The 24,560-nt window shown below is 36.8% G+C and overlaps 1 protein-coding gene across 1 annotated transcript in view; it reads right to left on the reverse strand.

Annotated features, from left to right (window-relative positions):
- The window catches only part of KLHL1 (kelch like family member 1), a 318,170-nt gene that overhangs the window by 65,069 nt on the left and 228,541 nt on the right, over window positions 1-24,560 (reverse strand). The window contains exon 7 of the mRNA XM_036458020.2: window positions 8,262-8,486. Coding sequence (XP_036313913.1) covers window positions 8,262-8,486 — 225 coding nt within the window. The remainder of the gene's footprint in view (window positions 1-8,261; window positions 8,487-24,560) is intronic.

A 24,560-nucleotide genomic window follows, 5' to 3' on the forward strand; every position in this document is an offset into this window, starting at 1 on the left:
AATTCATTCATGGGTGGGTTCCAGCTGGCCTGCCCCAATTGGGGCTGATCAGGCCTGGCTGGCCGGGGGGTGGGGCTGCAGACATTTGCCCACTAGTCCTGACCCCTGGTCAAACTCCTGACTGAACTCCTGGTCCAACTCCTGGTGGAGGGGACAATTTGAATATTAGCCTTTTATCATTTAGGATGTATAAATTAAATGTAGTAAATTCTAATGGAATATTATTCAACCATAAAAGAAATGAAGTATTTATACAGGCTATAAAAATAGATAACTATTAAAAAGTGTATGTTATGTGAGGGAAATCATACATAAAAGGCCACAAATTATGTGATTCTGTTTATATGAAATGTCCCAAACTGGCAATTCCATAGATACAGGAAATAGAGTAATTGTTGTGAAAGGCTAGGGATTTGGGGCAATAAAGAGTGACTGTTCTTGTTCACGATTTCTTAGGAAGACAAAAATGTTTTGGAATTTGATAATGAGGATGGCTGAGCAAATCTGTTTATATACTCAAAAGTATTTACTCTATATGTTAAAATTTAATTTTATGGTACGTGAATTTTATCAATTTAAACTAAAAAACACAAAAACAAAAAGAGCCCTCATCATGTATTTAACATACAACATGGTGCCTGGCATTTAGAGAATCTTACAAAATAGCACTAAAGTAATCTTTATCAATTTTTCTGAAACTAACTTAATTGCAAAACATTTATTGAACTGATATTTTATTCAATTTTATACAATATAAAATGTGTTGAAAAAAGGCATGATGTACCAAAATGTGGCTCACAGAACCAAATGCTAAAATGAGCAAACTGTGCTCTTAATTAGTTTAATCCTCTAGGTAGATCCATTTCTCCCTTGTGTTGTAGACTTAAAATGAATATAATGTTTACACACTATTTTATGCAGCAGAATGATATGATTTTGCAGCAATTGAAAAATTACTCATTTTTCATTTATTGATAATTATAAAATATTTTGGACAACATAATCATCTTTAGTAATCAAATAATTCATGTGACTTTCTTGTAAAATTATACAAGAATTTTATATTATTTTTCATATAAATTAAGGAGAGAGGAGCTTAGCTTTCTGGGTCAAAGAAAATATTTTGCATTTGTATTAAATATTTTAAATTTTACTTTAGACTTTAGCCTCTTGTCATTTGAATGTATTATATTAAATTACATAGTCAGTTTTATAATTACACTGTGTACCACAAAGTAGGCACTGATTCACTGTGGGAAATAATATAGTACATTCTAGTTTCTGAAAAAATAGATTAGCTCAGGCAGCTTTTGGTTTTCACCCAAAACTAATCTTGATGATTACACCAAAGGGAGAGTCATGATATGTGTATGAAAAATCAACATCAAAATTGTAAAAAATAAAAATAAATAAATTAGCAAATCAGAAATCAGTTGCAGCTTCGTCAGTGAGACAGAAATTCAAGGAACTGCTTTAGGGAATATCCTGGAGGAAAACTTGGTGTGTGTTCTTTTTATTACCACATATTTTCTTCAGAAGAGCTACTGTGACTTCTACACTTGCAAGCAGTGAAACAGCAGTGCCTACTGAGAGCTTGCCATAATGGGTTAGATAACATCAGGTTACCCTCAGAGCCCAGCTTGGATGGGGAACTGCTAACAGCAGCATCAAACCTGTAGATCCAGACTCCAGACCATTCCTTCCTCATCTCAGCTCCAAGCCCTGTGGTAAGGGTATCAGAGATAAAGAAAAAATGCCCAAGGAAATGGATGTGCAAATATAAGTAAATCACCATGTGTCCCTGGCACTACCTTTTAGGAATAATATCAGGTAGGATGGGCAAAGTTAACTTGCAGGATAAGAGCTTTATGCCCACTTATAATTCCCCTATCCACTATTGAACATTTGGGGAGGACACAAGAATGGCAAATGCCTCAGTCTGTCATTCCACTAGTTAAACTATCTCATACGTTCACTTGAGTGCACAGTTAAAAATTATGTATTTTAGTAGTTATAATGACTATTAAATAGAATTAGAAGAGGAGAAAAGAAAGGAAGAAAAACAAATGGTGGGAGAGGAGGAAGAGGAGGAAAAAAGGCAGAGAAGAAACAGGAGGAGATGAAAAGGCTAACAGGAGGAAGAGAAAAGGAAAGAGAGCTTGTCAAAGAGTGGGGGAAGAAAAGGAAGAAGATAATCAGCAATTCTATCTAATAAAGAGGGAATATGCTAATTGAAGTTTACACTGTCACAAAGATGGCGGCTCCCACAGCCAATATGGAGGGAATATGCTAATTGACTGCCCTGCCCTCAAAGATGGCAGCACCCAGTCTCCTCATCCCCACTGGGGCTGCAGGTGTGTGCACCTGCCTTGGAGTCCCCCAGTTCCCTCAGCTGCCCAGCTGCACAGTGCTGGCTCTAGGACCAGGCAAGCCTCAGATGGCTGCTGCCCAGCTGCCTAGGGTGGCTGAGGCTCAGGTAACCAGAGCTGGATGAGGCTTGTGCTGCTGGCAGTGGCAGCAGCAGAGGTATAATGGGGCATTCCCTTCCCCTGATCACTGGGTCACCTCCCACCCCTGAGGGCTTCTGGACTGTGAGAGGGGGACAGGCAGGGCTGAATTTTCATGCACCAAACCTCTACCAATAAATAAAAAAAGAAGACAAAAATTTGAAAAAGGTATAATAAATTGTCTCACAGAGAAAAGGAAGTTATTGATAATATTAAAAAGAAGAAAGTAATTATAATTTATTGCCAAGTAGGAACATGATCTCACTCATGTGAAATCTAAATGAAAGGAATTTTTAGGGGTGAAATAGACAGGGTTAGAAAATTTTAGGAATTAAGAGGTCCATGGAAAAAGCACTGGATTCCAAAGCTGCAAAGGGTACATTTTCATAGCAAGGCAGTTGGGAGAGGTATTACATTTCCATAAGATAAAGGAAGTAGGAGTAGCAAAAGATCATATTTACAGAATAAAAAGGAGGAAGAAAGTCCAGAGGGAATTGGAGAACAATGAGGGAGGAGGGCCTCACCAGTCCCATGTGAGGTTTTGACCTTTGAGCTCAGGAGTTACTATGGTGCCCAAATCAGAGGGGATATCAAGACACAAAGAATAGCGCCTTTATAAACCATGAAAAAAAGAATTCGATGGGACTTTTTCCCCTCTCCACATGGGAGTCTGTTCTGTGGTATTCTCTCTCTCTCTCCCCACATGGAAGTCTGTTCTTGTTCTTCAATAAATTTCACCTTTACCATCTTCCATCCGTGGTTTCATTCTTTGATCCAATGGACAAAGATCCCATGAAAAGCCATTCTGCCCAGGGAATACTAGGCATTCCAGTCCAAAATTCCAGTATCATAAACTGATGAACAAAATAGATTCAGAGACATGGAACAGACTGTGGAAGAGCAAAATAAATCTCAGAGGGAAGGCAAGGGTGGATAACTGGGTGGGAAGAGATTAATCCAAGAACTTATATGCATACATATATGCATAACCCATGACACAGACATTAGTGTGGTGAAGGCTTGACGTGAGGAGAGGGCAGGCTAGAAGGGGTCAAGAGGGAAAATAAGGAGACATATGTAATACTTTGAACAATAAAGATAAATTTAAAATTTTTTTAAAAAATTGAGATCAATATATACAATTAATATCATGGCCCATACAGATTAAGATCACTTTGAAGGGCTGGATATTACAGTTATGTATCAAATAAATAAAAAATTAAGTTTATAAGACATGATATATTAAATAAGGAATATTACACCTATGCAAATAGAAGTCCCTAGAAGAGAGAAGATAAATCAAAGACTGATATGCTATATTGAAGGAGCAAGAATCATAGGCTGAAGATGTTAATTGCATTTCAGTATGATACATAATGCTGAACTTCCTGAGATGCAACTGATCATAAAGAATGTGATTGGTCCTAAAGGAAGCACTCTGGTTCATCAGAGAACATAGATGTGTCTTGTGTTACTACTGAAAGGATTTAGAGATAAGGAAAGGCAGGTAGGGAAGGGTCCCTGGGAAAGGAATGCATACGTGATGGGTCAGAGATAGTTCCAAGCAGCCAGATAGTTTATTTTATTCTTTTATTTTTATTTTTTAAATATATATTTTATTGATTTTTTACAGAGAGGAAGAGAGAGGGATAGAGAGTTAGAAACATCGATTAGCTGCCTCCTGCATGTGTGTGCACACACTCACACCCACACACACCCAATTGGGGATGTGCCAGCAACCAAGGTACATGCCTTTGACCAGAATCAAACTTGGGACCCTTCAGTCTGTAGGCTGACGCTCTATCCACTGAGCCAAACCGGTCAGAGCCAGATAGTTTATTTTACATACATAGAGGACAGAAGTGTGTAACAAGACTAAAGGCCCACTGCACAAAATTTGTGCATGGATAGGGTCCCTATGCCTGGCCAGTGATCAAGGCCAATAGGGGCCTTCCTTTCTTGGCTGCCACCTGCTGGCCAGTGCCTTCCTTTGTTTTGTGCCACCCCCTGGTGGTCAGCACATGTCATAGTGAGTGGTTAAACTCCTGGTTGGTCAAACTCCTGAGGGGACAATTTGCACATTAGCCTTTTATTGGGAGAGAAGATAGGGTGAAGCACCGGGTGAGTTTTGAAACTTTGATAACATCCCTCTTTTCCCTCCCTGGACCCGATCCATGCAGGGAAAAGGGGGAAGTTGAAAAAAAAACACAGGTGACATAAAATGAGGAAGGCTTCAGTTAGAAAGTAGCACATATAGACAAAGAAGCTGCCAGCATCTATAAACCCACAGACAAAAAGACTTCACTGGTTATCCATTTGGGAACCCCTCCCCATGTGGTAGTCTGCATACACTTGCAATAAATTTCCACATTTTTGCTTAAAATCCATTCTCCAAGAATTTTATTCTTCAAATTCTATGAGAGAAGAACATGGGTCCAGCTTGCCACTCAGGGTAGCACTATCAATCTAGCTTCAATTGATTGGACCTGGATTGGCATCCATGTCAAAGGCAGCTTTATATCTACAGGACATTGCTTGCTCTGTATGAGATGCTCTGAAATGAGAATTTGATGCCTTAAGCTATGATATTACCTACTAATTCAATCAGATCAGCTCTTGGGGAGTTCTGTAGTAGAGGATTTTTTAAAACACTGAACAAAACCAAAAACTCCTAGGAAGTAAAAACACATAAGAACCCGACAGCACGCTATATACAGGAGAGGTGACCCACCTGATGATAGAAGTGAAAGAAAACAACAGAGTACAAAACAGGAGGAGAGGCTTCGTCATGAAAATAGTCAACTATCGAGAACTACTATAACTTGTGGAAAAGCTAAATTACATTTTGATGTTGTGATACTTGGCACATGTAACTTTTCATGGAGACTTATTTCCACATCATCCTCTACAACGAACTCGTTAACAAATAAGACAAAGCAAAAGACATTATGTGAGATTACCTTCCTGCTCAGCTCTCATGCTGGTGTAATAGAATTTGAGGCAAATAGGATTTAGTATACTTGAAGCACATGAAATTATACCGCTTAAGGTGTATTCTTGGTGAAACATTTTCATGTATATTCTCTTGACATGTAAATAGCTTACATAATTGAATCTTAATAGAAATGAATTAAATTTTCTAAATCAAAAAAAAAAGGAGAGTCATTAAATTTTAAATAGTCCAATCCACACTGCATATTCTCTATATTCCCCCAAACAGGAGCATAGAATGTTAGTTAACTAATAAAAACAACACATAGAGCTTTTATATGGATATGAAAGCCAAAGTGCTCTAATTTATTTGGGAGGAAAACCATAGAAGAAAACCTTGTATATGCATTAATATTATCTGGGGAAAATAATTTGGTATTCATGTTTTTCATATTCTAATTTGGTTCTATATGATTTAAATAATTTATATAGCTTTTATGTAAAACAGAATTTTAGAACTTAAACTTTCTCAGACATTTATTATCTATAGTAATAAAAGGGTAATGTGCTAATTAGACCAGACATCTTTCAGAAAATCTTCCAGACATTCTTCTGGACAAAGGCATGGTAGCAAAGCGTAGGCGGTTAGGGGCTTTCAGGCTGTCAGGGGAGAGAAGTTGGGGGTGATTAGGCCAGCAGGGGAGAGCCATTAGGGGGATCAGGCCAGCAGGCAGGTGAATGGTTAGGAGCCAGCGTTCCTGGATTGTGAGAGGGTCCCAGATTGGAGAGGGTGCAGGCCCAGCTGAGGGACCCCCCTATGAATTTCATGTACTGGGCCTCTAGTTATTTTATAATTTACTAATGAGCAAACTGATGAAAAGGAGGTAAAAAAAAAAGATGATAATAAAGATAAGTTGATTTAGTTAATCTGTTTTAATAATTTATTTTTTATTTTCACTTGGATCGATAGTAGACAAGAATGAGGAATGCAGTTTTGGAGAACTTAAAGTTAAATTATCCTATATAATAAAACCCCAATATGCAAATCAACTGAACAGCAGAATGACTGGTCACTATGACACTCACTGACCACAAGGTGGCAGACACTCAATGCATGATCTGCCCCCGGTTGGGGCCAGTGAGTGGGTGGCACCAGGCCACCAGCCAAGGGGGGTTCCAGTGGCCTCGCGTCCCCACAATTGTCCTGCCCACTTGCTCTTCATCCCACAGTTCAGCCCTGATTACCAGCCAAGCCTAGAGACCCTACCCTATATATTGGGAACCGTCTCTTTGGTTTAAAATTAAAAACTGGCAAGGCTACTCTATCACTGAAAAAACAGATGATGCAGCGATGACATGCATGAACTTTGGCTTGCACATGTTGTCATCAGCCCTGATTCTCATACTTATAACTGTGTGACAAAGTCAATTTTTTAACTTCTCTTTGCTTAAGTTTTTCCACCCATTGAGATGGGGAATGGTACTACTGCCTCAGAAGGATCATATTATATACTACTTTTTATAATTAGGGCAAAAAAATGTAGCTGCCCATACAACAGTAAGATGCCTTTCACCTGTATGAAAAGTATGGTCACTAGTGGGGAGGGGGCGGAGGGTGGAGTGGGAACTTGGTGGAGGGGGGAAGAAATGAGGAACCTTTGTAATAATATGAACAATAAAGATTGATTAAAAAAAAAAAGTATGGTCACTGGTACATGAATTGTCCTGGATTTCTAAGAGGGATGTCCAACTGCCAGTTTAGGCCAGACATCCCTTAGGTGTCCTGGATTGTGAGAGAGTGCAGATCGGGCTGAAGGCCCCCTTCCCCCTGCTGTGTACGATTTCATGCACTGGGCCTCTATTCAGCAATATTTGTTTTTGAAATGCTCTCTAATTTTGCTTGCCTATTAATGTCTAAATCAATGGATTTGCAATTACACCCTGATTCTCTCTAACACGTATATTCAAAGTATATGAAAGATACTTAGTTAATTCTGTCATATTCTAGAACTTCAAAAAAAGTAATTTCTTTTCATATAATCCCCATGATACAAAGTGCAAATTTAATAACTGATAGTCTTTATTAAATTCCTCTTTTTTTAAAATACTAGTATGGGACTTGACAATTATCATTGTTAGATTTTTTTAATCTACTTAATGACCTTGAATTGGTAATGAATCAGGAAACTAAGGCTCATAATTTAAGTTCTGACCCCAAATCATGTCAATATTAAATAGTAGATTCAAGACAAGACTCACAATCAGATCTTATGATATAAGTGTAGTTCTCTTATCTTCAGGTTACTCCACAGTAAAGATCAAGTGAATCCTATCATATTGACCTCTGATAATAGCTAAGGAGTCACTTTTTCTCTAAAACTATATGGTCTTCTCCCCATTGATTTTCCAAGATGGAACAATTTAATGCAAAGATATAACTAGACCTGTTTATCCAGTAATGTGGAGTGAGTCTTCTTAATCCACATTAACTATTTCTTTTTCTGAGCTATATTGCTCTGGCCTCTCCATGATGGCACTACATTTGTTATATCAAATTTCACATATTAAATGAATGTCAGATTGTGAACGCTTTGTGGATAGTTTGAGGTTTATTCATTTTGGTATTGTTAACTTTTCTCAACCATTAAATGCACATTGGTCAACACAGGAAAATGTCAAGAACTTTAAAACAATGCTTTACATAAGCCCTGGCATACCTAAAATTAATAATAATTAATAACAAAAATACCATGCTTTTATATATATTTTCACTATTAATAAAAATATTTCTAAAAGTAATATCAATAAAGTAAGAAATCTTACCTAGACCATGTCTATGTGTTGACATCGGTGGTAAGACAGTCCAAGTCTTTGTTTTAGGGTTGTAACATTCAACAGTGTTCAATGTCTTTAAGCCATCTCGACCACCAATTACAAAGAGTTTCTCATCAATAACAGCCACCCCAAATTGCAGTCTTCGGCCATTCATCATCCCTGCCTGGATCCACAAATTTGTTCTGAGGTTATATTTCTCTATGGTTGTAGCTCCTGATAAAACAAAATCATATAGTCACCATTTACTACTATAATATACAACCTGATCAAGTTGTACAAATCATTAGTAGTGTAAATTTAGGATGTGAAAATGTTCTTGTCATGTTCATTTTTCTTAAAGAAAACATGTCAGAAAAATAAAGGGAGTAGTAATTTAATTATTACTATATTTTCTCTACCTGGTGGATACTAATTATCAAATAGACACAAATGTTCAGCTTTTTTGAATTACATACTGGTGCCATGTTAAAATATCAGTTAAGTAGAATCATTTGGGGCATAATACAGTTCTACCAGAAGATTTTGTAATTTCCCTCTATCACTGTTTGCCTTTTAAAAAGTATAGCATAATCGTAGCCTGAAAAAATTAAACTTTTTAATGCCTAAGCTATACATGTTATATATGTAATTCTGAGAATAAAGAAGAGTTATTTTAATAAATTACTAACAATGCTTCTCTTTAAATTTGTCTTATGCATTAAAAACAAAAACTTTTGAAAGTCAATTTTAAGATATGCAAACAAATATCAGTTATTCTTGTTTTGTTTTAATCCTCACCTGAGGATATTTTTTCCATTGATTTTCAGAGAGTGAAAAGGAGAGAGGAAGAAGGAAGAGAGAGAGAGAAGAGAAAGAGAGAAAGAGAGAAAGAGAGAGATTGACTGAGATAGACACATCGATTGGTGTTTCCTGCACTTGCCCAGATTGGGGTGTTGGGGGGTAAGGGCGGAGAGAAAACCTGCAATGCCCTTGACTGAGAATTATTGAATGCAGGCTGATGCTCTGACCACTGAGCCAAACCAACCAGGGCAGTGTGATGCTTTCTTTTTCTTTTTTAAATTTAATATAAAAAAAAAATGTATTTGGAGAATACTTCAAAAAAAATTAGAGACATATGATGATCTATCTTTATCAATCATATTACAATCTTTCCTAAAAGCTTTTTGTGTATAGAGCCGCGATGCATGAAATCTGTGCAAGAGGAGGCCTTCCTTCCCCGGCTGCAGGCTTTGGCTTCCCTCTGGCACCCAGGACCCAGGCTTCCCCCTTAGCCCCGGCTTCCTCAGGAAAGATATCTGGTCTCATTAGCATATTACACTTTTATTATTATAAATTTGAGAAACATAATAGATCTTATGAATAAAATCAATATTGAAAAAACGAAATGAGCTATATTACTGTGAAATATGTTTTAACAGTTTCAGTTAAACATCTCACATTAAAAATATTGTTCTTGAATAAATTTACAAGTGTTTATATAATAAAATATAAGCTAACAAACAATGATATTTTTTTCAGTATTTGGTCTTCTTTTATTGATTTCAGAGAGAGGAAGGGAAAGGAAGAGAAAGAAACATTAATGATGAGAATTATTGATCTGCTGCCTCCTGCACACCCCCTACTGGGGATTGAGCTCACAACCCGGGCATGTTTTCTAGCCAGGAATCTAATTGTTCATGAACCTCTTAGTTCATGGGTCAATATTCAATCATTGAGACAACCTAGCCCGGCTATATATTTTTTATAGATTAAGTTTACATTGAATTTTATGTTCCTACATACTTTACAAAAATAGCTTTAGGATAACATTTATCCAGTTATATGAAAAGTATCATTGCAGAGAAAATATTTGTTAAGCAGAAATAAAAGTTTTTACTTTTTAGATAATTTTTTAAAGATGGCATTGTAAAATTCTTAGTCATAACAATAATTTTTGTGTAATCAATATCTACATTTCTGCCTGCTGTGAATAGAATCCATTTATAAAATAATAATAGACTATATAGCTATGTGTACAGATATAAATGTAAATATATCATAAAACTTAATGCTGGAGTTTGAAGTAGTAATAAAAATGTCAAAATCCAGCATTATGTTTGGTTTAAATTAATTTAACTAAAAAAATACATATATGTGTATATATATATGAATGCCTACTTCTGATTCAAAGTCATAATTTTAATTATTTGTATAATTTATAATAGTTCACTTTAATAACTAAAATTATTACCTTTAAAACCTTAGAAAAATCAAATATTTAGGGAAGTTGGCAAATCAGATAATCAATCAATATGAGGTTTTATAAAATTAAAATAACCTAGATTATATAAATAACATAACTTATTTCAAATAGGTCACTAAAAGTAAATTATTTACTTTTATTAGTAAAAGCAGCAGAATAGCGGACAGTTCTACATAAAGAAAAAATTAAAACTATTAAAATAAGTCAATTTGAATTAATGGGAAGAATCATACTAAATTTTAATAAGATAACTTGTTATTTTATATGTGAAAATGATTTTCTTATATAATTACAATGAATAAAATAATGATACTTTGTACAAGGCATTTATAAAATTATTTTGCATTTCTCAAGAAACCCAATTGTAAAATATTAGAAAAAATTTTTTTAAAACCCAATCTCTAAATACATAGTAGTACTGAGAAAATGGTCTACTAAATATTAAAAAAAAGTGTTGTATGCATATACAGATTTAAAATTTTTCTTTATGATGAAGAATAATTACTATGTTAATGTATCTGAAAAGAAAGCCAGAAATAACCCTAACACATCTATCATAATGAAAGTATGACATGCTAATTAGAAAGGACAGCCAAACAACCTTCTGGACATCCTTCCAAACTAAGCTACAGCAGCGGGGATGTGGCAGAGGTAGCTATGAGTGAACAGGCAGGCAGATGAGTAGTTAGGGGCAATGAGGCAGGAGAGCAGTTAGGAGCCAGTAGTCTCGGATTGCGAGAGGGTGAAGGCCAGGCTGAGGCTCCCACTCCTATGCACGAATTTTGTGTGCTGGGCCTCTACTATAAGTCTAATATAATAAAAATGGCTGTTCCAATTAATGCAAAACATTTTATTATTCAAAAGTAGCAATGTTTCGATAGCTAGGTATCCTTTGGAAATAGATATGAATAAGTAAACTTGGACTCTGCCTATTCTTTACACTAGAATGACTTTAGCTGAACTAATAACACAAGTATAACACACATGGCCACAGAACTCACCAAGTGTTTGATTCTCTTTCCAGGACTCCAATAAATAAACAGAGACAGGGATACTTTAAAAATAACCGGCTTTGGGTCATGCACTACTAAATCTTAAATATCTTTGAAGATGAAAAAGGAGGTGTTCAATTTTTACTTTGAGGTGGGAATAAAATCAAAGGTCCATGAGGAGAGCCACAAGACTCAGAAGTTATATTTATCTAAATATAAATGTCAAATACACAAATAAACAAAGCAAGCAAACAAAGACTGAGCATTGACAAAAAATATTTTTATAAATATAACAAAAGATTGATTTCTATGATACTTAAAAAGCCTTTTTTATAAAACAAGAAGTAAATATACAGATCTATAATTGATTTATGCTACAATTGTAGAGTTAAAACTTACATACTTTTATTAACCAATGTCACCCCAATAAATTAAATAATTATTTCAAAAAAGCGGTAAATTGGAAACATTAAATAGAAATAGGCTAATTATGTGAGTAGGCAATTAACATGAAAGCTATGGTCATGACATGCAAACTTCAGAAATGTATTTATGCTTTCCAAACAAATAATTCTAAAATATTTCTAAAAGGGTTAGAAAGAGGAAATAATGAACAACATAAACTGATGAACAAAAACAGATCCAGAGAACGAGAAGCAGTGATCAGACTCTCAAACCTCAGAAGGAAAGTAAGGGAGGGTAGGGGTGAGGGGAAGAGATCAACCAAAGGACTTGTGTGCATGCATATAAGCCTAGCCAGTGACCATGGACAACAAGGGGGTGGGGGCATATATAGAGGTTTGGGATGGGAATGGGGGGATAAGGACAATTATGTGAGACCATAACTAATAAAATAAATAAATTAATTAAAAAGAAAAAGAAAATGTAATATTGTGATGTTGACATCAAAACCAGCTGTTCCCCTGGCCAGTGTGGCTCACTTGGTTGGAGTATCTTTCTCTTGCACAAAAATGAGTTTGTCTGGATTCTAGGGCAGAGTTAGGGCACATACCTGGGTTGTGGGTTCAGTCTTTGTTTGGGGCAGGTATGAGAAGCAACCAATTGAGGTTTTTCATGTCTGTCTCCCTTTGTCTTTCTAAAAAAATCAGTAAACATATCCTCATGCAAAGATTTAAAAAGCTAAAAACAAAACAAAATAAACAGCTCGATGACATTAAATTGATGCAACTTTTTGGGAGGTGTGAAGTGTGTGTGTTTTGTGTGTGTGTGTGTGTGTGTGTGTGTGTTCATTGTGTGTTTTAAAATACATAGTAAATTTAGGAAATGGGGTACTTGAGTTTTTTATTTTATTTTTAATTTCCTATTTTATATATTTTGCCAAAAATATGTCTTAGTTTTATAATTAAAATACTAATTTGTTATATTTAAAGACAGCTTTTGATATTGCTAATAATATCCTAAGAAATGGACTTTTTTGGAAAGTTAAGTTAAAGATGGTAGTGTTCTGATCACCATTACTTCCAAAAATATATACAAAAGCCTAAATGACCAAACAACTGAATGGCCAAAAAACTGGTCAACCAGTCGCTATGATGTGCACTGACCACCAGGGGGAAGACACTCAATGCAGAAGCTTCTCCCTGGTGGTCAGCGTGCTCCAACAGCGAGACTGCAGCTCAGCTGACTGACCTGTCCCAGTGGCCTACCAGCCACTCCCTCCCTCAATAGTCCTCCTGCTGGTCCAATCTCTGGAGAACAGGCCAGGCACCAAAGGACGGATGCCACTGGCATGATCCTGACAGCACCACCAACCTCCTGGAAGTCAGCCTCAGGCACTCATTCCTAGATGCTCCTCAAGGAAGAAAGGATATAAAAGCAGCTGCTAGGTGGCTTCTGGCTACCCGCATGAACATCAGCAGGATGAACCTGCTGGCAAGGGCATTTAACCACCTGCCTAGTATCTCTCTCCTCCCTCCACCCCCAATTACATCCTGGCCCCCACATACCCCTTGGGATGGGCACCAGGCACAGGTCTCATGGCTGGTGAGTGCTGCTGTGGCAAAGGCCTCTCCTGATCAGGACTGACAGGGCATGAGCCCATGGCAGGTGCAGCAGGGCTGGGATGAGTGGGAGTGGCAGGTGGGTGCAGCAGGCACAATGGACTGTCAGTTTCGGCCCAATCCCTGCAGGTCGTGCTGAGGGACCCCATGAATTCATGCACAGAGCCTCTAGTAATAAAATAATTTTATTGCAAAAGAATACATATTATAGTATTATTACAAGTATATGTATTTTTTATATTAATATATGTTCTCTGAACATAAACTCATACAAATTGATATTTTTAAATTAAATATTTAGTTTCATAACTAACATTTGCCAAAATGAACCATGTCCTTGCTATTTACAGTATCTCTCTCCCCCGCCCCCCCCCGCCCCAACCCCTTATCCACAGGGAATGCATTCCTAAACAGTCTATGGATGCCAAAACCATAGATAGTATGGAAATCCATATATACTACACTAGAGGCTCGGTGCACAATCCATGCACCAGTGGAGTGCCTCAGCCTGGCCTGCACCCTCTTGTAATCTGGGAACCCTCGGGTCAAAACTAGCAGTCTGACATCCTCCGAGGGATGTAGCGGTGTGCAAAGTGGCAGGTGGCCGAGGAGGAGCCCAAATACTGGGCCGGGTGCCACACCACTCTCTTTCATCCCGGTCCCGCTGTGTCTGCCACCACTGCCACTCAGTAGTGTTGCCACAAAGGTGGGTAAGCCTCACACCACCACAGTTGCGCTTGCCAGCTATGAACCTGGCATCTAGTGTCTGTTAGCTGAGTTGTGCTCCCGCAGTGGGAGTGCACTGCCCACCAGGGAGCAGATCCGGCATTGAGCGTCTGCTCCCTGGTGATCAGTGCATGTCATAGCAACCAGTCAACCGTCATTTGGTCATTTGGTCATTGGTCTTTCAATCCTTCAGTCACTTAGGCTTTTATATATATATAGATGTTGTGATGAAAGCTGTGCCAATGTCTCCCTTTCTCTCTCTCTCTCTGATAACCCATTTGATAATTGAGAAGGTTGCAGACTGTGGAGATGCAGGACAAGGGGTTGATTCATGTCCTAGGCAGGATGGAGGAGGATGGTATAAGATTCCACCAACTTATGAAATGTTTATTTATGAAATTTTTTATTTAATATTTTCAGGCCATGGTTGACCACAGGTAACTGAAACTGTGAAAGCAAAACTTTGGATAAGGGGGGAATGAGGTAGATTATTATTAAAATACCTTAGGTTCCAACAAACACTTTCCACATAATTATATTCATTAAAAATATGGGCACTGGTGAATAAAATATTAAAAGCCTATAATGATATTTGGGTTCTAGTTCTAGTACTACTGACTGTATGGCAGAAATACAATCATTAAAATGTCTCTTCATAAGTGCAGGAAAAGAACAAGAGTTCTCCACTTAAACTATAAACTCTTGGAAAATACACTTTTGCCTTTTTCATAAACCAGCATCCACCCTTACTAAGATATATAAATTGAAGGCTCTCAGGGATCTACTGATATTTATTCATTTCAAAGTGTACGCTTAAATTAGTAACACGTTAGGTAAAAGTATAATGACTTCTACTTATCTTTAAATCATTTACTTCTTATTTTCTGAGATTCTCTAACATAGCAGTAATTTAAACTAGCCCTGAGGAGTCTTTTTCATTGACATAGAAGAGCCACACACTGGAGGATTAAGATCGGGAATGCATGAGACATATGCACAAACACACATACAGGCTTTTCCCCCTGTGGGTCTGAAGTAATTCTATTCCTGTATATTCATAGGGAGATTGATTTAAAAATAATGTACTAGGTACTCAAGGATTTATAAATATAGTGGTCATTTTATTACAACACACAAAGTTATTATTCAATCCACATTCATCGAAAGACCTACAAAATGTAGAGTGACTTGGCCCAATTCTCTGACTACGAAAAAGTAAACTAAAGTATTGGTAAGCTAAATTTTGAGAAATTTGACCTACAATTTTAACTTTGATCTACCCTCAAAAGAGACACCAGAAATATTAGCAGCCTAGATAGTCACTAAGCTTCATCTCTTTCTAGTAAAGCTGACGCTACAAAAGAAAACTTTGCTGATAGATTATTCACTTTTCACCTGAGAGAGCCTTTTTTCACTTTTCAATGAAGTCATGGCTTTTGGGATCTGAAACTTTCTTGTCTGCTGACTCACTGGAAATAATATAAACAATTGAAATTTAACTTGACAATGAGCATATTTTTTTTTCCTGATTCTAAACATTTTTAAATAAATAGATGCTTCAACTTTATTTAGTTTTTTTTTTAAGATCCTTGGGGAAGTATGGTTCTTCCCTAGAAAATCACTTAGTGGCCCAGTAAGGAGACATCTTTTCCATAAAGCAATTTTTTGTGTCTGTAAAAACAAACCCGGCTCAGCAAACCCGGCTGGAGCTGACATGATGCCATTCATGGGTTTCAGTTGTTTCTAGGGCTCTGTGCGAACTGATGACCTTGAACTGGTAATCTCTAAGGATACACTTCAAGTTCAAAAATGAAGCACTGAAGTGGAACCAAAGTGACTGAACGGAGTTACTGAGGCAGACATTCCAAAGGGCAAAGATGAAGGAGCAGGCTTTCTTTTATTCTATTGCTTTTCTTCAGGAAAATCCGCACAGCATTTTTAAGTTATTTCCCTCAGTTCATTGCAAATGCTCAAGCTCTTTTCTGACGGGGGAATTCTAAGTGAATCATTTTCTTAAGCCACACGATGATTACTATTGAGTAAAATGCTTTAAAAACTACTCAGTTGAGGAATTGCAGTATGAAAAGCTTTTCTTTAAAAGTTCTTGATAGAACAGCCTGTCCAGTTTAAGCTAAGGAAGTAAAAATCAGGTCAACATGGTTAATTCTACCTCTTTATTTCACTTTCCACTTTTGCCTTTCAACAATACGTATGATAATGCAGAGTAAGGAGGCAAATTCAAGATAAAGTGATCTGGCAAAGTCCTTTGAATAAGAAGAGAAATATATCAGGAGTTTATCCCTAGGCTAGATAACTTTAAAATTTTAGATATGTGAAAATCTGAAGTACACGTTAATTATATTACCATGATATAGGCTCTATAATAAATGATTCGATAAAAAAAAAATCTCAAAAAACTAAAAAGTTTTTATAGTTAAGAATTGAAGCTTTTCTGGTCTTTTAAAAAAATATCAATAGTCTCCTTATTATTAGCTATATTAATAAAATTCGTTTTGCATTCATGTGAAAGAGGTAGGGCTGTCTCATCAGACACCAGGCTTAGTGAAAATCAATAACTAACCTGTGGCTGCGACTAGGCTGTCAACAAGGAGACAATGCAAATATACAGAAATAAAAGGCAGTTTAATTCTTCTCCTGTGCACTCAATCAATTACTATTTAAGAGAAGAGTCACTGCCCCTGTGACCTTGACATGCCATCTGCCTACTTGGTATATCTTTAGCTGGGCTCCATTTAGTGTTCACATCTCTTTCCCATAAGATGATAAACAGAACAATGGGATAGTGCTATTTTCTTAGTGCTTTTCTCTCTTTTGCATGAAAAGAATATCACTTTGAAACAAGTTCGGCTTTTAACTCTTTGTGTAATCTTTTTCTTTTTTAAAACTAAATGGTTTCGTAAGTGCCTTAATCCCAACCAGAGACCCTGTGCTTGCCTGCTTCCACACTGGATGGAGGAAGCGCACAGTGGCTGCTTCCTGTCAAGAAGAAAGCAGAATCTTGATTCAGCCAAACAGAGGAGGGCTGTTTCTTTACAGGTTTGTACCTACAAGAAGGACTTTGCAGTTTCTGTCAGCATTACACCTTAACATTCTAGTCCTATGTCTCTGTACCAAACAGCATATTCTACAATATCTCCTTAAATACAGACAGCTCTGGCTTACATGTTTCTGCTATCCATAAATTTCAGTTACCATGATTTGGTTAAATAACACCAGTCCCCAACCAATTTCAGTTACTATAATACAAGGTGTGACAAAGTAAGTGTATAGTTGTGAATATGTGAAACACAAAGTTTATTCTTGTTATTGTTTATTAATTCTTGTATTATTTATTTGTATTACAACTATAAACCTACTTTTGCCCACCCTTGTATATTAACTGTGCATAATTTGCATAAAGTACAAACTTTGCTGTTAGCTCTTCAGTCCACAAATCACTACTCAAATAACAGATGCACATCATAATCAGTGGCCAATCATGGCACATCTCTCAAAGTCAGAAAGGTGATTAATTATTGCACTTCTGTCATTGGGTTCATGCACAGGCTATTGTGTTGCCTTTTTGTCTTGTAGTGATAGAAGTCATTTTTCAAAATAAAATGGATAATTAAAGTGAGAATTGGCCAACAAAGAGATAAGGGGAGTATAAAAAGAAAAAGTGGTAATGCTGGAATTGAAATTACAATGGAATCTCAGACTTCTATACCAGAAGGTTGGGGGTTGCCTCAGGAGCTTTAAATAACCCATCCTCTACTTAAAGAACTGGGCTTTCTACACACCAGGAATCAGAACCGACCCTGTTAAGCCCTCCACTGAAGTCTACTTGTACCTTTTCTCCACTCACAGTCTGAGCTCACTCTCAATACCTCAAGGAATGCTCTTAGGCAGATGAGCAGATAGCGCAGGAGGTTGCTTATGATGGGACATTATAAACATGCACAGAAACTGCCTACTCTAGCTGACAGTAAATTAGAGTTGTTTTAATGGAATGTGACATTTGGCAGCAGGAGTTTCTAGAAATATCGCAGAGAGGTCTCTTTTTCTGTAACAGTGGTTGGAAAATGGTTGAAAAATGGTTCCTGGAAAGAGCCAGAAAGTATCTTCTTATGGGACTCTTTGTTGCAACCATGTGGTCATTATAAGGGGAAGCAGCCATAAACAATGGGTAAACAAATGAGCTGGTCTCAATAAAACATTATGGCCACTGAAATTTGAATTTTATGAAATGCAAATGCTTACTAAATGCATCATGAAATATTATTCTTTCTTTGGCATTTTTCAACTAATTTAATATAAAAACCAAGACCATACAAAACAGAAGGTGGGCTAGGTTTGGCCTGTGGGCTGGTTTGCCAACTCTTATTCTTAAATATCAACAAAATATAAATATTCAGAGAAAATGGCACTTTAAAGATGTTTATTGGTCACAATAATGTCGAGAAGTCTTCATTTTAGAAAGAAACAGGTTAGATTTCCACATAGAAATTTATATATAATACTAATGGCCCAGTGCACAAAATTCATGCATATGGGGATGCTCCTCGGCCTGGCCTGCTCCTCTCCAATCTGGGACCCCTCAGAGGATGGGTAACTGCTGGTTTAGGCCCAAAATTGGCAGTTGGACATCCCTCTAGCAATCTGGGACTGATGGCTCCTAACCGCTCACCTGCCTGCCTGCCTGATTGCCCCTAACCACTCTGCCTGCCAGCCTTCTCACCCCCAACTGCCCCCCCTTGCTGGCCTAAACACCCCCAATTGCCCCCCCTCACCAGTCTGCCCCACCTGCTGGCCTGATTGCCCCCAATTTCTCCCTATTGGCCTTATTGCCCCCAACTGTCCCCTGTGCTGGCCTGATAGCTCCTAACTGCCCCTCTCACCAGTCTACTCACCTCTAACTGTCCTCCCACCAGACTGATTGCCCCCAACTGCCCCCCTGCCAGCCTGCTTTCCCCCAACTGCCCCCCCCCCTCCCGCTGGCTTGCTTGCCTCCAACTGTCGCCCCTCCCCCCGCCCCCCGCCAGCCTGCTTGCCCTCAACTAGCTCCCCCTCCTAGCCTGCTCACCTTCAACTGCCACCCCCCTCCCCCCACCAGCCAGATCACTCCCAACTTCCCCTCCCCTCCTGGCCTGATCACCCCTAACTGCCTCTGCCTTGGCCCAGCCACCATGGATTTGTCTGGAAGGTCTCCTAGTATAATTAGCATACTACCCTTTTACTATTGATAGTATAGATTTCACTTATCAGAGTGGCCTTTTCCAGCCAACCTTTATAAATAGCAACACTGTCCCCTCATCCTGACTCTCCATTACCCTTTCTTTATATTATATTTCACTATAATTCATCATCACATTAACTATAATAGCTTGTATGCTTGTTTATAGTCTCCTAAAGATAATTTAAGCTACAACAGGCCAGGAACTGTTGCTGTTTAGTTTACCAGAACCAAGAACACTGACTAGAAATTAGTAGGTTCTCAACAAAAGAGTGAGTTGATAATCTGGGAACCCTAGAAATGCTTAGAAATGGACAGTAGAAAGGCTATAAATATATTTTTCTTTTTAGTAATTTTGGAGAAAAAAAATATTAGCAAAGTTATCAAAAAGATACATTTTCTACTCAACATGTGAGTACCTAAAAATGTTTTTAATCCAATAGAATTATAGTTAGTAAGACTGCAAGTATATGGCACCATTATTTATTCATGCTTATGCTTTTGAGGTAGTATGCTATAAACAATTTTCTTCAATTTTGTATATATTGGTATAAAGTTTTTTCCTTATGCAACATGGTGATAATTTATATAAGTACCACTTATATGAATATCTTGTTGTCTTATTTTCTCTCCTGTGTCACCTCACTATATTTTCTAGAAACCCCTATAGTCTCATGCCTCCAAAGTTCTTGGATGGCTTCACCTTATTCCATATTTTGATTAGGAAGTTCAGCCACATGTTGTTACTGAGTTCTCCTTTTGTCTCTTTGATATCAAACATGTTAGAATGACTTGTAATAGTTTAGTCTCTTTACATACTCTACCACATTTCATTATCATAAATTTTACAGAAATAGAATATAATACTGAGAAAGGGTAAAGTACTAGAATTTAAAGTGACACTCCTAGATTTGAACAGGCATTTTTCTGATTTTAAAGACGGCTTTCTCCACTAGAAACATCACCTGCTTTCAAAGACCTCTAGAGTTCAAATCAGAATCAACCTGGTTAAGCCTTCCCTGAAATCTGTTTGTATCTTTCCTCCACTCACATGCTTTCATTTCCCCACTGGCTGTACTCCAGCATAACAATTTCTCTCCATTTTTTAAGATATCACATTCCTTCAACTGTGAAACTTCACATTTGATGTAACTCTAGTCTGGAATTTACCACCATAACCACTCTGACATTTCAATAATGTGCTAAACTAATGCCTAGTAATTCTTTAGATTTCAGGTAGGGGGGAAAAAAGAAAAAAGAAAAAAAAGCAGCATCAAATACTTTCCTTGCACTCCCTTATTTTTCTTCACTATACTGGGATTGTTCCCAAACATTGTACTGATTGCACTTGCAATTCCCTTCTGACAACACTCATTTACTCATAAATATTTGCCTTACTATTTGTTTTCACAGATTAGTTTGGCAGCTCTGGGACAGGGTTCATATGAATACTGTTCATTATAATCACAAGTTCTTAGCATAGAGCCTGACAAAAAAAAGATGTGCATAATTGTTGAATGCATGGATATTCTATATTAGGGGTTTCGAACTTAATCAGAGAAGGGGCTAAAATCTAAAATCCAGCCTAAATCGCGGGCCGAATGGTTTACTGAACAGTCATAAACTGTCATTGTGATGGAAACGCAGTGGAGTGCAGTGATGACAGCGCGGTGTGGGCCACATTGCAAGGCCTGGCGGGACAGATTTGGCCCGCAGGCCTTGTGTTTGACACATGTGTACTATATAATAAAAGGCTAATTTGCAAATTGACTGAATGGCGGAATGACTGGTTGCTATGATATGCACTGACCACCAGGGGGAAGATGCTCAATGCAAGAGCTTCCTCCTGCTGGTCAGTGCCCTCCCCAGGTGGAGCAGGCCTAAGCTGTCAGTCAGACATCCCCCGAGGGTTCCTAGACTGTGAGAAGATGCAGGCTGGGCTGAGGGAACCTCCTCAGTGTACAAGTTTCATGCACAGAGTCTCTAGTGTGAATAAAAGAAGAAAGCAGAGAAGAGGAGAGTGCTCTGAATTTTCATAATATCTACAGAATATTGTGCCGATAATTTACAAGTCCCATGAAACAGCATCTGGATCCCACTTTTCACCGAGCTAAAGAAGAAAGCAAGGCATGTTTACATTGCCCTTTCTAAGGCATAATATAAACAGGTAATTTCAAAAACTCATACCACATATTGTATACCATATGGTTTTGTATTCTATTACATTGTTCTTCAAAATGGTCATGAAAAATTAATTCTAATTTTTTTGTGTGCTACATCATTTTTTCTTTCTTTCTTTCTTTCTTTCTTTCTTTCTTTCTTTCTTTTTTTTTTTTACATTTTCAATAGCTTTCAAGAAAAAAGAAAATAATTTTAAGAAAAAAGAAAACAATTTCAAGATAAAATACTAATGCTTATTTAAGGAAAACACAAGTTAATAAAGTGTGGAAAATACTCTTAAGCAATAAAAGCACGATGGAAATACATGGAATTACCTTGAAAATGTCCCAGTTACTCTTTAAATACCCTGAAACATTGGGGTCCTATAAGCTTCTGCTTCACCAAAAGAAAAGCAAACAAAAAAAAAATTGAGGTTTTATATTAAGTATTATATTTTTATTTAAGTTTATGAAATATATTAATATCCAATTCTTATCAGGTTGAGGAAATGATAAAAATTCTTAAAGAATTTACTTTAGTTTTATTCCTGATTTAATCAGCAAATCTTTTTAAACTCCTTGTGTTATAACACCATTTTAAGCCTCTACCTTCCTGGTTAAGTGTATTAATAAACAAACTTAGTTTTATTGAATGCCAAAATGCAATACACTTATAACTCTTATAAACATTCATCTTAAAGTAATTTCTTTAATGTCAAATGGCTAGGTGGAAGATTACAGAAATTCAAATTCTGGCAAACAGCTTAACTAACAGTACTCTACAGCTCATATTCTTCTATGTTCTAGTAACTGTATTATTAATAATTCACCATGTTTAAAGATTCAATTAGTCACACGCTTTTGTTCCTGAACGGTATAGTGATTTCTGTACTAACATTAATTTATTGTTTATTTTTCAGTCCTAGCCAGAAGCTGACCAAATTCAACCAGTATTTTTTATTATTTATTTATTTAAATGCTGTGTCTACACTCCAAAAAATTCAAGAAGAAAGACTTCCAAGCTCTTTTTATGAGGCCAGCATATCCTATTCCCAAAACCAGATAAAGACACAACAAAGAAAGAAAATTATAAACCAATATCCCCGATGAACATAGATGCTAAATTCCTCAACAAAATATTAGCAAATTAAATCCAGCAATATATTAAAAAAATCATACTCCATGACCAAGTGGGATTTATGTTAGAGATGCAAGGTTAACAGAATATTATAAAACCAATAAATGTGATACATCACAATGAAAGATTAAAATTACATTTTCATTTCAATAGACTCAGAAAAAGCATTTGATGAAACTCAGCACCCATTGTGACAAACACTCTCAATGAAGTGGGAATAGAGGAATCATTTCTCAGTAAACATCATGCTCAGTGACCAAAAACTACAAGACAGAAGTCTGCTTTCACAATTTTTATTCAACACAGTACTGGAAGTCCTGTGCACTATGATCAGACAAGAGGAAGAAATGAAAGGAATCCAAATTGGAAGGAGGAAATAAAGTTGTTACCACTCACAGATGACATAATAGTGTAAATAGAAAACACTGAAGACTCCACTAAACAACTACTAGATTTAATAAGGGAATTCAGGATACAAAATTAATACCCAGAAATTGGTGGTATTTTTTACACCAATAATTAAATATCAGAAGGAAAAACTAAGAAAACAGTCTCATTTTCTTCGCAACAGCAACAAAAAATAAGGTACCTAGAAATAAATTAAAAAAAAATAAGGTGATGAAAATCTATAGTAAGAAAACTATAGGACATTAAAGAAAGAAGTAGATGATGATACAAGAAAGTGGAAGCACATATGCTCATGGATTGAAAGAATTAACATAATTAAAATGCCCATATTACCCAAGAAATCTATAGATTCAACAAAATACCAATAACAACCCAGTTGGCATGGCTCAGTGGTTGAGAATCAGGAAGTCACAGTTTGATTCCCAGTCAGGGCACATGTGTAGGTTGGGGACTTGATTCCCTGTAGAGGGTATGCAAGAGGCAGCTAATCAATGATTCTCTCTCATCACTGATGTTTCTGTCTTTCTCTCCCTCTCCCTTCCTTTCTGAAATCAATAAAAAAATATATTTTTTAAAAACAATAACTTATTTTATAGATATAAGGAAAATATTCCAAAAATGAATATGAAAAAAACACCCCTAATAGCCACAGCAACCTTGAGAATGATTAAAAAAGTTGGAGGTATCACAATACCAGATGTCAAACTATACTTCATGGCCATTATAATCAAAACAGCAGTACTGTCATAAGAACAGGCAAATAGATCAATGGAATAGAACAAAGAGTCCAGAAATCAACCCACACCTCTATGGCCAATTAATATTTGATAAAGGAGGCAAGAACATAAAATGTAGTACAGATAGTCTCTTCAATAAATAATGTTGAGAAAATTGGATAGGTACATGAAAAGAAAATGAAACTAGACTACCAAATTACATCACACACAAGAATGAACTCAAAATAGATAATAGACTTAAATGTAAGTTGTGAAATCATAAAAACCCTATAAGAAAACATAGGCAATATAATCTCAGACATCTCTCATAGCAGTATTTTTTTTGCTGATATATTTCCTAGGACAGTGGTCGCAAACTGTGGCTCGTGAACCACTTGTGGCTCTTTGGCCCCTTGAGATTTTAGCAAAGGCTAGCTTAGGAGTACCCTAATTAAGTTAAAAACAATGTACCTACCTATATAGTTTAAGTTTAAAAAATTTGGCTTTCAAAAAATTTCAATTGTTGTACTGTTGACATTTGACTCTGTTGACTAATGAGTTTGCCAACCTCTGTCCTAGGGCAAAGGAAACAATGAAGAAAAAAAATAAATAAATAAATAAATAAACACATGGGACTACATGAAACTGAAAA

The sequence above is a fragment of the Pipistrellus kuhlii genome, unplaced genomic scaffold (genome assembly GCF_014108245.1).
Source record: "Pipistrellus kuhlii isolate mPipKuh1 unplaced genomic scaffold, mPipKuh1.p scaffold_m20_p_3, whole genome shotgun sequence".
In the NCBI taxonomy this organism is placed as follows: domain Eukaryota; kingdom Metazoa; phylum Chordata; class Mammalia; order Chiroptera; family Vespertilionidae; genus Pipistrellus; species Pipistrellus kuhlii.